The sequence below is a fragment of the Galleria mellonella genome, unplaced genomic scaffold (assembly GCF_026898425.1).
Source record: "Galleria mellonella isolate WM207_F2 unplaced genomic scaffold, CSIRO_AGI_GalMel_v1 utg32, whole genome shotgun sequence".
NCBI classification, from domain to species: domain Eukaryota; kingdom Metazoa; phylum Arthropoda; class Insecta; order Lepidoptera; family Pyralidae; genus Galleria; species Galleria mellonella.
Genome location: NW_026442075.1, coordinates 3,843,542 through 3,858,314, shown reverse-complemented (window position 1 = coordinate 3,858,314; position 14,773 = coordinate 3,843,542). Strand labels below are relative to the sequence as shown.

The following is a 14,773-nucleotide window of genomic DNA, read 5'->3' as shown; positions in this document are numbered from 1 at the left end:
TCGATAACAAAACCAGGATTACAATTGCATTATCATTCAATAACATTTTTAAGATCACACAATACACTGCGATACCTATGAGCAAACGTGTCCATTTTGAGGAAATTTGTAAGGCAGCTTTTTAATCAGTAATTATTATTCTAGCCATTAACTGTCCACTGCTGGACTTAAACCTACTCCATAAGGGGAGTTTTGCCAGTAGCAACAGTTTTAGTAAGTACTTATCTCAAAATTCATATATATGTTCTACAAATGATAAAGTGGATTAATATTTTACTACAGTTTAATTATTAGTTTTCTGGATTTAGTAGAAATAAATAATAGATTATTCTGTAACTTTGCATAGATTAAAAATTTCGTAGAAGATTGTGATCTATATTTATTACAATATTCTACAAAATTTTTATCTTGGAATCTTGCAAAAATTATACACCTATTGAAAAAATAATCTAAGCCGTAGAGTTTGTCTAGTAAAATAGAGACAATATTTAGTGTTTTTATCATATGTGTAATATTTTTAATATATTAATATTCTCTACAATCTTATAAATATTGCACTGTGTAAATTATTGTTTAAATAGCAATGTTTGTTTTACCCACATTACGCGCGGAATTTTACGATGTCAAAATGATAGCGTACTTTTATATGTATTAGAAAGAATATAGACACAAGTAACTTGACGCGCTGATTACTTACGGGAAATGAACTGCTTCCGCTCGCAAGTAACGTGGAACGTTTATTGTATTAACTAAATATATGGCCTATGGTCAATAAATGTTAAGCACAACGAATAGGTTGGCATATTACTGTGTTGAAACTACAATCAGAAAGGACCAGAAAATAAATAAATAGTAGGTGAAACAGAACAGAGTTGATTCAGGAAGGGATTATCAGTAATCATCATCATTATATCAGCCTTTAACTGTCCACTGCTGAACATAAGCCTTTGGGGTGTTTTGCCAGTAGTTGCCACATTTGGCAAGCGGATTGGCAACTGCAGTTAGGCATTGAAGATGTTTTAAGAGGGACGCTGCTGCCCATCTCTCGTCCTTCCTTAGTTGCCTCTTACGACACCCAACGGAAAGAAAGGCGTATTCTATGCCGGGACCACACGGCAATATGTTGTTAGTAATGCGGATTACCAGTCCCATAGGTAACAATATACCCTGTCAGGTCATCCACCGGGTCGTCCAGGGGGAACCGCGTGGAGGTCTATCTGACATGGCTTGCTAGCAATAGGGCCACTATTTTTTTACACTTTAATCTCCTTATTAATCTCCTAGTGGGAAATATTAGGAATACGTACCTAACTTATTCCTAATATTTCTAATAATAGTGAAGTCGACCACCACGCGGTTCCCCCTGGAAACCGTTGTGGTTAATTCTTGTTGAACTCGTTATGATGGGCGAACTTATCTGTTTTCATCTTTATCTATCATCCCTCACTGGTGCAGCGCCAGCGTATACCGTAGTGCAGGCGAAGTTTCTAACCTATTGTCATCAATTTAAAAAAAAAGTACACCTTGGAAAATCGGCACTAACCAATGATACTGAGTCGTGCACTTTATCACGTCCGCGACAGTGACGTCCGTCACTTAATTAACGATTTCTATTACCTCTATCCCACCCACAGCTTTTCCCGTGTAAATTCTACGGACATTGGTAAATCCAAGTAACAGAAATACGAATTCTTATATTAAAATGCATTTATACCAAATTTAAAACTGTTAATGAAATTTAATATCTACATAAATGATTTGTTGCAGGTCGTCTATAAGAGATTGCTTATAGCGAAAAGGTCGCCTTTCATAACTGCGCCATTCTTGAATTTTCTATGTATCATCTCTTTTGTACACAATAAAGATGTTTTAAAAATCCACTTAGTAATTTCGGCAGCTTTGCTTATCAAATATCTAAACATGTTTACAAACTGTCACTTTTCTAATATTAGTATCTAGTATCGTTCTACGTAAATAAAATAGGTGGCCAAATCTTACAGGGTTATTTTGTGCGATTTTTTTTTCAAATTAGCTTTGTTCTGGGTTTTGGATTGTATTCATTGACCAGATCTTTTGTTGTATAGTATAATTACAATATAAATAGACAGTCAAGAACTATTTTTATGTCCTATGAATTTTGACATAAGCATTAGCTGATGTCGTAGTGTGAATTCGGCATGCGGTCTGATACTGAGCTTAACAGACGGTGCAGCCACGTCCACTGCTCATAAATACCTATTATAAAATCCTAGGTAAAGGAACAAATAGTATTTAGATCTTTCCCGATCTATGAACAAGGAATAAAGTATTTTACGACTGAACTCTTAACAACTACTTTTATTTGTACATCTGTATATTTTTATTTTAATATATTTTTGTCCTAGCTATACTGTCCAAATATCCTATCTTTGGGGGAAAAGGGATTGTTAGTAATGAGGTCTAATAGCCCCATTACTGGCAATATACCCTCTCAGGTTGACCTCCACGCGGTTCCCCCTGGAAACCATCATGTTTATTTATTGTCGAATTCATTATGGTGAGCCAACTAACCTGCATTCATTCTCACCTATCATCTTCCACTGGTGCCTCGTCGGTGTATACCAATAGCGCGGGCAGGGTTACCAATCCATTTTCACCCATTAAATAAAAATATCCTATCTTGGACCTCCCTATACAAGGACACCTAGTGTTTCCTGTCTCATGTTGTTATTCCTGTCTTCCCCTTTTGTGCCCTCTATTTTTTTTTTTCTAGAATTGTCTTCATGGTTGGTATGGTTTTAGAGAAAAAAAAGAATTATTTTTTAAATCATATCTTAAAAAATATATCCAATGGGTAGAGGTGGTTGTTTCAGCATTTAATATCCTAAAGAGAGCCCCTAAATAATATAAAGAATAAGCTGCCAATGGCGTACACGAAGATTGAAGCATGCCACCTCCATACTTATTCTGGAAAACCGACTATTTTAATTTTTCGTAAAAGTAGTCTTGGCATTTAAATATTACACAAACATGGGCATGATTTATTCTTATTGAGTACTATAGGTTTTTAATTCAGCAAATACATTCATGCACCATCAGTAAACGTAGTATAAAGTAATCGCATATTGAGTTAAAAATTATATTCCCTATTAGATAATATTACTCTAACATTACATTACTTAAATATATTATTTTGGAAAAATAAAACACACATTGATCCAAAATTTTTAATTTTAATATTAAAACATGAGTTACAACAAATGGCATCTTAAATACATATAAATAATAAAGCTGCTCATATACCGATTAATACATCGTAACAGGTATTTCAAAAGACATGGTGAAATCAACTTGAACCCTCTAAATGATAGCCTTCTTCAGTCCTTCTAAAAATATAAACGATTTCAATAAAATAGTTCAATAAGAATTCACACTCGGGAAAATTTCCAAATGTAAAATTGGCATACCATTATAAAGAACAAGGCACAGCACGTTCACCCTGTCACTACGAAAGATTCAAGTAGATTAAACCTTACAGGATAAAATAATTTTGATGGCCAATCGATTAATACTTTTTGATCCCAAAATATCTATAGTACTATGTGTACTTAACTGTGTTTTATATAACAACTTATTATTAAAGTAGGTACTAAAATCACACAAAAAGCAAACAAGAATGTGACATCTTAAACTATTATAATTATTGGCTATTGTAACTATTTTTTTTTCTAATTAAGTACATGAATGCATTTTTTTTTTCTCCACTATTTTATGTTGTAGATATAGATGTTGCGGTATTATGAATATTCATTTTCTACAAGGCAATGTCTATTACATTTGAATGTGCATGTAGGAGCAAAAATAACATTGATCAGTGATAAATAGATTAAATCTCTCTGTTGTCACGATATTTTTACTGTTAACAATATTTCCAAGAACTAAGTGTGCACTCTAATTCATCTAGCTATAATAAACTGTCTAACTACCTATAATGTAAACATTAGAGTATCCGTAGTTGACCCTATTTCGAACTATTTCATTTTTTTTTATTCTGGGAAGTGATTAGACAAATATTAGGTGGTGGGGCTTTGTACTAGATTTTGGGATCAATTTCCTTAATTATTTCGACCTCACAGTCGATTATAACATAAAAAGCGTGCAAGTGTAAAAGCATTATGGAAATTGTTAAGTCTCTTAATGCTACAAAAGTATAGAAAAATTATGGTAAGAAAATATTGTAAATATTAACAGTAATTTACAAATAAATTAGAAACAAAAACAACTTTGTTCTCTGTAATCACAATAATAATCAAGGCTAGCAGCAAGAGAAGTTTGCGTGGCGCACAATGACTAAGATAAACAAAGCAGAGAAACTTCGATGAGGATAACCGAACATCCATACAGTAAGCAATATATTATCATTCGATTTATAATAAAAAACAACCAACCACCTTATACACTAAGTTATGTACAAGATAAACTTAAGTATAAAAAAATTAGAGAGATTTCAGTGCACGACAAAAGTCCTACACATCTAGTGTATTTTATATATGACCAGAGCTCGAAAGTAAATTTTATTCCATGGTACTAATCCTAGTGGAATATTATAAATAAAAGAGTAATAATAATAACTAACCACTAAATATTACAGTAACAACCTCCCAAACAACTCCTCTCTGTAAACCTCTATTAAAACTCTTCAACATTCAACAGCAGTTCGCACCAGTGGTCGTCAACTAATAATTCAATTAGTCTACATACAATACACTGTTTAATAACAAATATTCACATGTCTTATGTAAAAATATAACTATTTATATACTACATTAGAATAACATGATTATGCTGCACCCTAAATATATTATGCAGCTTCAAGCATACAAAAGTGAATACTTAACTGACTAAAATACACTGAGATTAAATTGTAGATACAATTTTTAAGTTTCGGTTAGACCGATTTTTTTAAATCAATACATACTAAAATAGTAGAATAAAAAAAAAGAACTGGAATAATTACAGTTTTTAAATATTATAAAAATACTATTCAAGTTGACTTATACAATACATACGTATTTTATATCCTATTTAATAATATTAAATCAATGTCATGAAGATTTATATACAAAAGATACAAGAGATTCCATCTGGACAAACTTTACTCAACCGACCGTGACCTGGTCAGGGCCTGCCTATTACTTTATTGTCACAAACAAAGTCTAGAGGAATGTGTATGTATATATAGTATGTTATTTATATTGAATGTAATATAACGTGAACAATTGCACAATCAGTCATGTAAAATAATTTACATTGATAATTACTTTGCGATTGACTTTATAAGAGGCAAGCAATTATAGTATTTTTAATATTATATACAAAAATTATAATAACTCAGTATGATAATACTTTGAATATCACATCGAGACACTGTTATGATTTTATTATGATCAATATAGTTGCCGCAAATTTGGAGTCATCAGAATATTGCATGAGGGATAAGAATACTTTTATCTTTGGGTATTGTTACGATTATGTTGTTAATTTTAATGAATTCATATTAGGATAATACTTCCTATTGAATTTTCATAAAAAAAAAACAATACTTTAAATCAACTTTATATTATATTATTTAGACAGGATTACGTTAAAGATATGTGTAATTCTATATTTAAACACAATATTAATTATTATTATATTATTTTATGTTGTATTTCAACATAATAGTAACAATATCTCGAGACCAGAGAGAAGTCCCTACTATTATACTGCTCTTTTAAAGAGTAAATTTTTATTAGGTCATTAGTAAAGTCGAAATATATATGATTAACACGTAATTGATATAATCCAGTATCGACGGGTTATGCAATTTCATATAATTCAGACTTCTACCAATAACATCACTAATAGAAATATGCTCTATAAAAGAATGATGGAATCTATTAAAATTCAATAGTTTAACAACCATCTTCTTAATATAACAAGTTGCCGGAAATAGAATATAAATATACAATATTATGTAAAAGGACGTCAATCGATAACGATTGGTATGTCCCCTAAAACTATCAAATGTATGTACATACCGAATTTAGACCTCGTTTATAAATAATTTTGTTACTGTACACACATTGCACTGGTGGGAGTGATACCGACTGGGGATCACTGGGTTAATAGGGCCGTTTAACGGAGCCAAGTAACTAACTGGGCTAATTGCGACAAGGGAGCGGGTACAGAATCCCAGAGTGGTACTAAGTAGGACTAGCAGGGGCATAGAGGTAGCCAGAGTCAGCCAGAAGTAATAAATATCACTGGGGAGGGAGGGGGAGACCACTTAGGACGGCCACAGGGGTAAGGGGAGGTGGCAGCAGGAGCACCTAGAAGGGCCGGCGGGGCGGGCAGCAGACGCAGGCGGGTCAGGAGACGCGGGCTCGCGGCCGCCGGGGCGCCAGCAGGTACGAGGCGTCCAGCGGCAGGCGCGAGCCGCCCCGCGCCAGCAGCCGCCGCGCGATGCTGTTCACGCGCTCCTTCTGCTGCTCGCGGCGGGCGCGAGCCGTCGCCGCGGGTGCCGCGGGGGCCACGGGTGCCGCAGGGGCCGATACGCTACACTGCTATATAATAAAAACAATTTCTGTATTCCAAGAGACATGCATTTACACGACTACTATGAATGCCAACTTAATATAGATATTTCACATTATTTGTAATTTAATATTAATGACTGTTTCTTAAGGACTTCATACCAATAATACAAGAATTCTCATACAGATTTCACAATGAATTATGGGGTCAATAAATAAATATTACTTAATATTATTAAAAATAGCAAAAGGAGAAAAATTTCAAGTCAAAAGCTCAAATATAAAAAATTGCATAATTTAAAATATTTTCACTTTACGATTATATCTTAGACGTCTACAACATGGGTTTCGTGCCATACTACAGTAAACACAGAAGAGCACATTATCCATATGAATACATAATTAAAAATAAAAATATTACCTTGGAAGTATCTGGATGTGCGACAGATGGTTTCTTTTTAGTATCTTTGCTATTCGAATTTTTGTTAGTCTTTTCAGTAGGCGCGGCGCTCTTAGATGCTCTGCCTTTTAAATACTCCGGTGATACTTCATGGGGCTGAAAATATTATAATACCATATTTAAAGTATAAATAAAGTAATAAAAATTTGATTTTTTTATGTATGTTGGACACCACTTCCCTTTAAAGGTAGAGTATGATATACGACATTAAACTCACCATTTATACAAAATGCAATAAAGATAAAATAAAATGTAAAAATTATACCTGCAATTGGTTATTTACGTTAATTATAGGATAAAATTTATATATTCTTTATTGCACTTGTAAATTACATTGTTAATGCATTTTACATTTGTATTTTTACCCATGTTCATTGGGTAAAGTATTCAATTTCATGAGTCTGTTATACCTGTTAAGTATACTTGGTGTTCAAGTTTAATTATATAGTGCAATTCATTACAATTAAATTCAGTAAATAGTCACATTGCAATTTGTTTTTTTTTTTCTCTTAATCATTTATTCTATAAGTCTGGTCCCACATGGGGTAGAAAAAGATCAACTCTATATTCATCTATTAATAATTTTATAATAATACAAATACATACAGCATAGGTCCTGGTAATCTTGAGCCGCTGCGGGAAGTGGTCGAAGGCGTACGCTTTGGTACAGATGGGGTAGTTGGGCCGCGAAATCTTGGTGAAGAGGCGCGCTGTGCGGTCTACGCGCAGCTCGCAGATGTACACGTGTTCTTCCTCCGCGCCCACGGGGCGACCCTATCATTATCATCATTATGATTATCATCATTACTAGTTCCACAAGACTTCATACAATTCACCCAAGTTAAACATAACTAATTACTCTCATCAAATGACGACAGTCAATGTGTAATAAAAAGTAACAATATTTAACTTATCAGTATGCAAAGAGTGTAAGAAGACTAAGTGAACACTTTATATGGACTACTTAATTGTATATAATTTAATATCAATGTTTACCTTGCAATATGTATTTAAATCCATGACCCAACATTGTGACATTACTAGCTCTATGGGCACAGCCTCGTATAGCGGGACACGCATCACTTCATTATGGAAGAACCTATAGAATAAAATATAATAAAATTTAGTATTTTTTGACTTGCCAGGTTCTTATACTCTTTTTGAATAGTTTTTCTTCTTAATTTTTCTCAGTTTTAACCACTGACTAAACTGGTAGTAAAAATTAAAAGAAGCATTTGACTTATGATTTATACAATTTAAAAAAAAAAAGTCTTAATATTAATATGGCTCTCTTGGCTGAAACTGTACTCCAAGTATTAAAAAAAAATGAATATTTATTCTCTATCCACCTAAATCGATTTAATTTTGCTAAAAACACTATAATATTGAAATACTAAACATATAAATTATTGGAATCTTGATATACTTACTTCCTAGTTGGTTCATGGAAAGTTTCGTGTGGTCGCAGGTAGTGATGCCCATAGACAAATCTCTCTTGGGTATCCTTGTGCTTCCACAAACGCTCCACACGGAAGATATCCAGCTCCGATACTGGGATCTCGCCAATTGTTTGATACGTATGTTTTCGGACCTCACCCTCCTACAAAAATACCAATGTAGGTAAAAGAATCTAGTCTTAAATATTCCAAAGAAGGAACAATATATGGACTTTACTAATTTTAGATTTAGCAAAGAAACATTATTATAATAATATATAGTACTATAAATGCTAAATCCCTACGAATATTATAAATGCGAAAGTGAGTTCGTTGTCTTATAGCACATTAACACCTTAACCAATCACTATGAAATTGTTATACCATACTCTATGGGACACAAAAAGATATAGTCATTTTTTAATCCCGTCAGTACATGAAGATCGTAACATATACTGGTCACGTAGACGAAGTCGCGGGTAAAAGGTAGTATTAAAATAAAACTAAAATCGTGTACCCTTAGTCTATGTATAGCAATCACGAAAGTTCAATAATGTGCTAAACTTATAATACCAACTATCCTACTAATTTTACTCTCTGATCTCTGAAATTTAGTTTTATACTAGGAGTTATCTCCTAGTATCCTTGTTCAAATTCGTCGTAACAGAACGATACTAGTTAGTATAGTATAAAAATCCATCAAAGTAAATTATCACTTATAAAGATGAGATGTTTAATTTATAATTGTAGTAAAATATAATATACCTTATTATTTTGTGCAGGATCATTATTCTTATTTTTCCCCTTAGCGATATTCTTCACCTTTTTCCTATCTTGACGTTTTGTTTTTGGCGAGTCAGTTTTCTCTCCACTTTTGGCGCTAACATCTGGACGTTTTTCATCGATGGGTATGTCTCGTAAAACATACACGGTATCGCCTTGTCGCACCTGCAAAGCGAAAAATGAAAATAATTTCTTCTAGGTTTCTAGGAGGTCTCTACTATATTTATAAGATTACTAGAAATAATAAAATTAATAGAAAATAGTTACACCAACATAGTTTGCAGGTCTTCACATAATCGGTTTAAAAGGTGAAATTAAATTACAGGGTACAGAGGCATAACACCTTGAATGAGCGACACAGTTTACTCTATTATACTCATGATACTGTTCATGTCTTTAGGCGAATGTTACCACTTTTCATCAGGTGGGCCGTAATAATATGTGAAAATAATGATGTGGCTTACATGGTTGACAGGATGAAACAGATATAATTAAATATTTGCAAATATTCAGAATACAAGCAGAGTTTTCAGCAAAAAGACATGTCTGAAGTTACATATAGACCCGACCACTTTATAAGGGACAAACTTCCCTTCCAGAGAAGAAAAGATTGCTAGAAATGAAGATTAGTAGCTTAGTTTAGCTTACAAGTTACTTAGTTTATCTTGTCAATTTCAAATAAATTCATCACGATGGGCTATCTGACTGATACCTCTCACTGGTGCCCCACTAGCATATACCGTTAGCACAAGTGAGGTTACCATTTCATATGTATTTGTATGTAAGCGACAGAACGAATAGACCGCACCTGCGGCTCGCCAGTGAAGCATACTTGCCAGTAGCCGCGTGTGAGCGATAATATAGTGACTCGCCTGTAGGTCGCCGCGCATGAGCGAGAGGTAGAAGCGGTGGCCGTCCTCGGTGTAGTCGTCGAGCGGGATCTCGCGGTCGGGCGGCGAGGCGGCGGGCGCGCAGTGGTGGCAGTAGTGCGGCGCGGCGGGGTCGGCCAGCCGCATGCAGCGCGCGTGCTGCCAGGCGCCGCAGCCGCCGCCGCACTGCACCATCAGCCCCTCCTCCACGTGCAGCCCGCAGATGCACAGGATCACTTCCTCTGCACATTGCATCGTACCATCAAGTATACATTCACGTACGTATATCGTTTGTATAAAGAAAATGTTAGAAATGATGCCCACAGCCACTTTAATCATCACACCACTCACCACCAATACAGAATTTACCTTCACACGGTAGAACCTAAATGGTCGCAAACAGTAAGATGTCAGAGGAGTTTTTCAGTGAAACAAAAAGAAGCGGTCCATGGTTAGTTGGATAATTATGCGTATAAACATTTTGTAGTGTACTATTATTGATTATTTAAAACACCACATCCATCCGAAAAGAAATCTATTCTATACTTATAATAAATTTGTAGAGAGATCAATTCTGTACATGAAATATATTCCCAAAATAACTATTAAGGGGTGATTAATGATCGATACTGATACCAAAAATGCAATCCATAAAATTTTTGTCTGTCTGCCTGTATGTTCGTTATAGAAACAAAAACTACTCGATAGATTTTAACGAAACTTGGTACAATTATTCTTCATACTCCTGGGCAGGTTATAGTATACTTGTCATCACACTACGATAAATAGGAGCAGAGCAGTGAAGGGAAATGTGTCTGTTACATCAAAACCACTGAACAGTGAGGAAGGACATAGGCTACTTATTTTACGAAAAACGACGGAAACGCGGACGAAGTCGCGGGCAACAGCTAGTTATATATAATAATATATTCTCTAAGTGGAGACACACATATGAAAAATGAATAATATATTCTAAAAGCTACAATTATCATTGTTCATCAAGTGGGTCATCAACTTATTTGACATTCTAAGTTGTTTAAAAACATTATCAGTAAAAACAACGTCAGCGATTTTAGACGAAATGATTACGGCATTCCACGAAATGCACACCTAACCGACAGCTTTTCGCTGAGTACTCGCATAGATTGTGCGCTGTGTGAGATTCACGAAAGGCCCGTACAGCAAGATTATCAAATGTAAAGTTATTACAAAGATAATGAAATTCTTACATACCTAGCGCATTTTCACGTATATCATTTACAAAAAATTTATTACATCCTCTTGTTAATTTAACAATTTATACGAAAATAATATTGTCGTAGATTCATAGCCGCATTTAATGTATTTTTTTTTTATTGTAATTAACTCACCAGTCTTTGTTTTTTGTAGGAACCCAGGTGGCAAAGGTTCGTCTGGACCAAGCACTTTAGTTAACCGATCTGCATAATCCAATTTAATTGAATTATACATCTGAAAAAAAATTTCATGTTATAAAAATACTGTTATTATACAGGGATAAAACATACTAAGTTCAAATAAAAAGAAATTTTCAAACAGAAATCAAGAATCTATGACATGTATGTATGACACAAGTTATGATAGTAGATGAAACGAGATGTATATAATATATTTAAACATTATTTGGCTATTGATTTGCTTTGCCTATCCAATATGAAGACAAACAGATATTGGAATTCTGAAAACTATTTTACGCCACTACTTAAATAAATATATTCTGGAATAGATTGTATAATTTTTTGTATACTATTCAGAAGCGCACCTTTTTGAGCTGCGTGGCGGCAGAGGGAGACACGGCAGCGGCTGTCAACGCAGCATTCATATCAGCGTCGAACTGCGCCATGGAATCGTACAATTCCACCAAGATATTGCTCTCAATGGTTTGTAGATCCGGTGCCGTAGAATCTTCCTGTGATTTGCTACGATCCATCTTAGATTTGAGGAGAGATGCGCATAGAGGCTTGTCCTTGTCATCTAAAAGTAATAACAATCAAAATTTAAGAAGCGCTTTTACATTACTTATATTTAGGGATGTAAGAATGATAAGCTGTCATAAATCATTTTAAATCATTTCGAAACGTTATGTTAACAAACAAATAAATTAATAGAGAAACATATATTAAATTTATACATACAAAATAATAAAGGGATAAATAAAATATGCAAAATTTTATATATGGTACACAGAGATGAGCTTAAATAATTTGTATAATAATAATAAAATACACAACGGTTAGTGACCTTTTGTGGTAACGAAAGAATTATAGAGGGCGAGTAAGAGCTTGCTTCTTCGCTGCTGCGGCGGCAGGGCTGCCAGTGCCGCGAGCGCGGCGGGCGCGGGCGCCGGCGAGCACCGCGCCGCGCGAGCCTCCCGCAGCGCCTGCAGCCGCGATATGAGCGCCGCCTGCGACCCGCCGCTGGGCACCCGCAGCGGATTCACGATAACAGTAGCGGGCGGCGCCACCGCCGCCACCGCCGCCACCGCCGCCACCGCCGCCACCGCCGCCACCGCCGGGCTCGGGCTCGGGCTCGGGGCCGGCGCAGGCGCTGCTGGTGGCGACGGAGGCAGCCCTATCGAAAGGCGGTCGCGTATTCGTCGCACCTGCAAAACATGCGTTCAGAAAAAACACATTACTTTTTTATCAGTCTGTGTATTTACATCCTTTTTCGTAGAAAAGCAATAAACCTATTTTAACTGTTGTAGTCTTCTTTTGACCATTATACTTTATTTGAATAAAAATGACAAAAAGACGCAATTAATGACTTTAAGCGACATACATTTCGTAGCCTAAAAATATTTTATGTACAATCACAAAACAAAATGTTTAAATATTTACAAAAATTATCTAATCTAATTTTATCCCAATAAATTATTCATAGAAAAAACAAATTTCTTACATTCTCCAGATTCCTGAACAAAAAGCAATGTCTTTCCTTCACCAAATTCCTTTCTTTAGCGGTGAGGGGTTTCATTTGTGGCTCCTGCCACAACTTGTTCAAGTGCTGTTGGTATTTAAGTATAGTCATGTTCTTGATATCGCACGCGGTGACAGTCTGCTGGTCTGACTTCTTGTTGCACTTGGCAGCCTTGCGCGGTCGGCCGACCCGCGGCGGATTCCCGCCCGAGCTGTGCGACTGTGTAGACGTATTCGACGGAGTGCGCGACTGCGTCTTCAGAGGCTGTTTCGTTATTCGTTGTGATTTTCCGCCGATGACACCACGACAATCCTCCGAATCGCACTTACATGGCTAAAAACAATTACCAATTAATTATAAAGAATAACAAATATTTCAAATTAGGAGTTAAAATAGAAATAGAAGAATGGACAATAAGAAATATGTATGTAGTTAAAAATTATTATGGACACTATTTATTTATAATGATCAAGATTTACGTTAACAAAATGTGACCAAAACTGGTTCACAATTTATACTACAACCATTTGGGTTCATCATAAAACACACTACTCACACACACACTCCACACTACAAATTAAGCTACTAGGTTACAAATTAAGTTAATAAAAGCGTTTTAAAAAAGTAGTGATATTTTACAATAGGTATAATGTGGGTCTCAAAGAACCATTTACAGCAGATTATTTCTTCACATTAGGTTTTCTATTACTCAATAGATTGAGTAGTAAAAAAGAACCGTGTACGAAATCCATTAATAGGATATCTACTACTTATAATAATATTTAATATCTTACCTGACCAACAGCAGGATTGAACAAAGAGAAGTTGTAGTCATAAGTTAACTCTTCGCCAGGCTCTATATCGCGAAGAGCGAATAATGCCATCCGGAATGTGCCTATAATTAAATACAAGAATATATTAAAACAGATATGTTTAAATTAAGACATACTATCACTCACACACACACAATTAATGAAACCATCAGCTTTATTCATTAATTAAAATTTTGGTTATAATTTTTTACTTATATGTTTGTGTATTAGCTATAGGAGACACAGAAAACGAATATCGTTAGAATCGTTTCGATAGAAATACTACCGGATATAGTCATCTTCTATTTCAACCATACACTTTTTCCCCTCACACTACACATTTACAAAATGTCTTTAAAATCGGTTGAGCGGTTTTGAACATTTTTGTACATAAAAATAAGAGTCTACTAACCATTGGAGGTCCACTTCTGCATCTCGCAGTTAGGCCGACAGGAGTGGTTGACGAAGCGTCCGTCGCCGCCGACGCGGTGTCCGTCGATGACGAGCCCGCCATCGAGGTGCAAGCAGTAGTGGTGCGTGTCTCGCGCATAACGAGTCGCCATGCGCTCCTATCCACGGAATCGCAGAAAATAGGACATTATATTTATTATTTTTATTTACTACTAAAACACAACTATAAAACTTAATATCAATGTATATTACAAGCCCGATATACAGGAGGCAAAGGAATTGTTAGTAGTGGGGTTTAACAGCCTAATTACTAGGAATATGTCCTATCAGGTAGTTTCACCTGGAAGCCATCGCGGTTAATTCTTGTGGAATTCATCACGACGAGCTAGCTGACCTATCTTCATTCTCACCTATCATCCCTTACTGGTGCCCAGCCAGTGTATGCCGATAACAATTGCCTTCCTCTATCATCCATTAAAAACAAAAGCTCGATGTATCGTTAAGAAAACATAAA

General features: G+C 35.3%; 1 protein-coding gene across 9 annotated transcripts in view; it reads right to left on the bottom strand.

Annotated features, from left to right (window-relative positions):
* Positions 1–3,192: 3,192 nt before the first annotated feature.
* LOC113510664 (histone-lysine N-methyltransferase ash1) overlaps positions 3,193–14,773 on the bottom strand; it is a 58,335-nt gene continuing 46,754 nt past the window's right edge. For 8 of the 9 annotated variants that reach the window (XM_026894146.3, XM_026894145.3, XM_026894148.3 and 5 more), the window contains 13 exons: positions 14,261–14,417; positions 13,831–13,931; positions 13,019–13,369; positions 12,362–12,722; positions 11,883–12,094; positions 11,473–11,572; positions 10,106–10,344; positions 9,216–9,398; positions 8,445–8,614; positions 8,011–8,113; positions 7,621–7,788; positions 6,976–7,110; positions 3,193–6,584 (listed from right to left, as the gene is read on the bottom strand). In XM_026894146.3, the coding sequence (XP_026749947.2) occupies positions 6,390–6,584; positions 6,976–7,110; positions 7,621–7,788; positions 8,011–8,113; positions 8,445–8,614; positions 9,216–9,398; positions 10,106–10,344; positions 11,473–11,572; positions 11,883–12,094; positions 12,362–12,722; positions 13,019–13,369; positions 13,831–13,931; positions 14,261–14,417 (2,475 nt within the window). In that variant the 3' untranslated portion in view covers positions 3,193–6,389. The remainder of the gene's footprint in view (positions 6,585–6,975; positions 7,111–7,620; positions 7,789–8,010; positions 8,114–8,444; positions 8,615–9,215; positions 9,399–10,105; positions 10,345–11,472; positions 11,573–11,882; positions 12,095–12,361; positions 12,723–13,018; positions 13,370–13,830; positions 13,932–14,260; positions 14,418–14,773) is intronic. The other variant, XM_026894147.3, reaches the window with a different exon arrangement.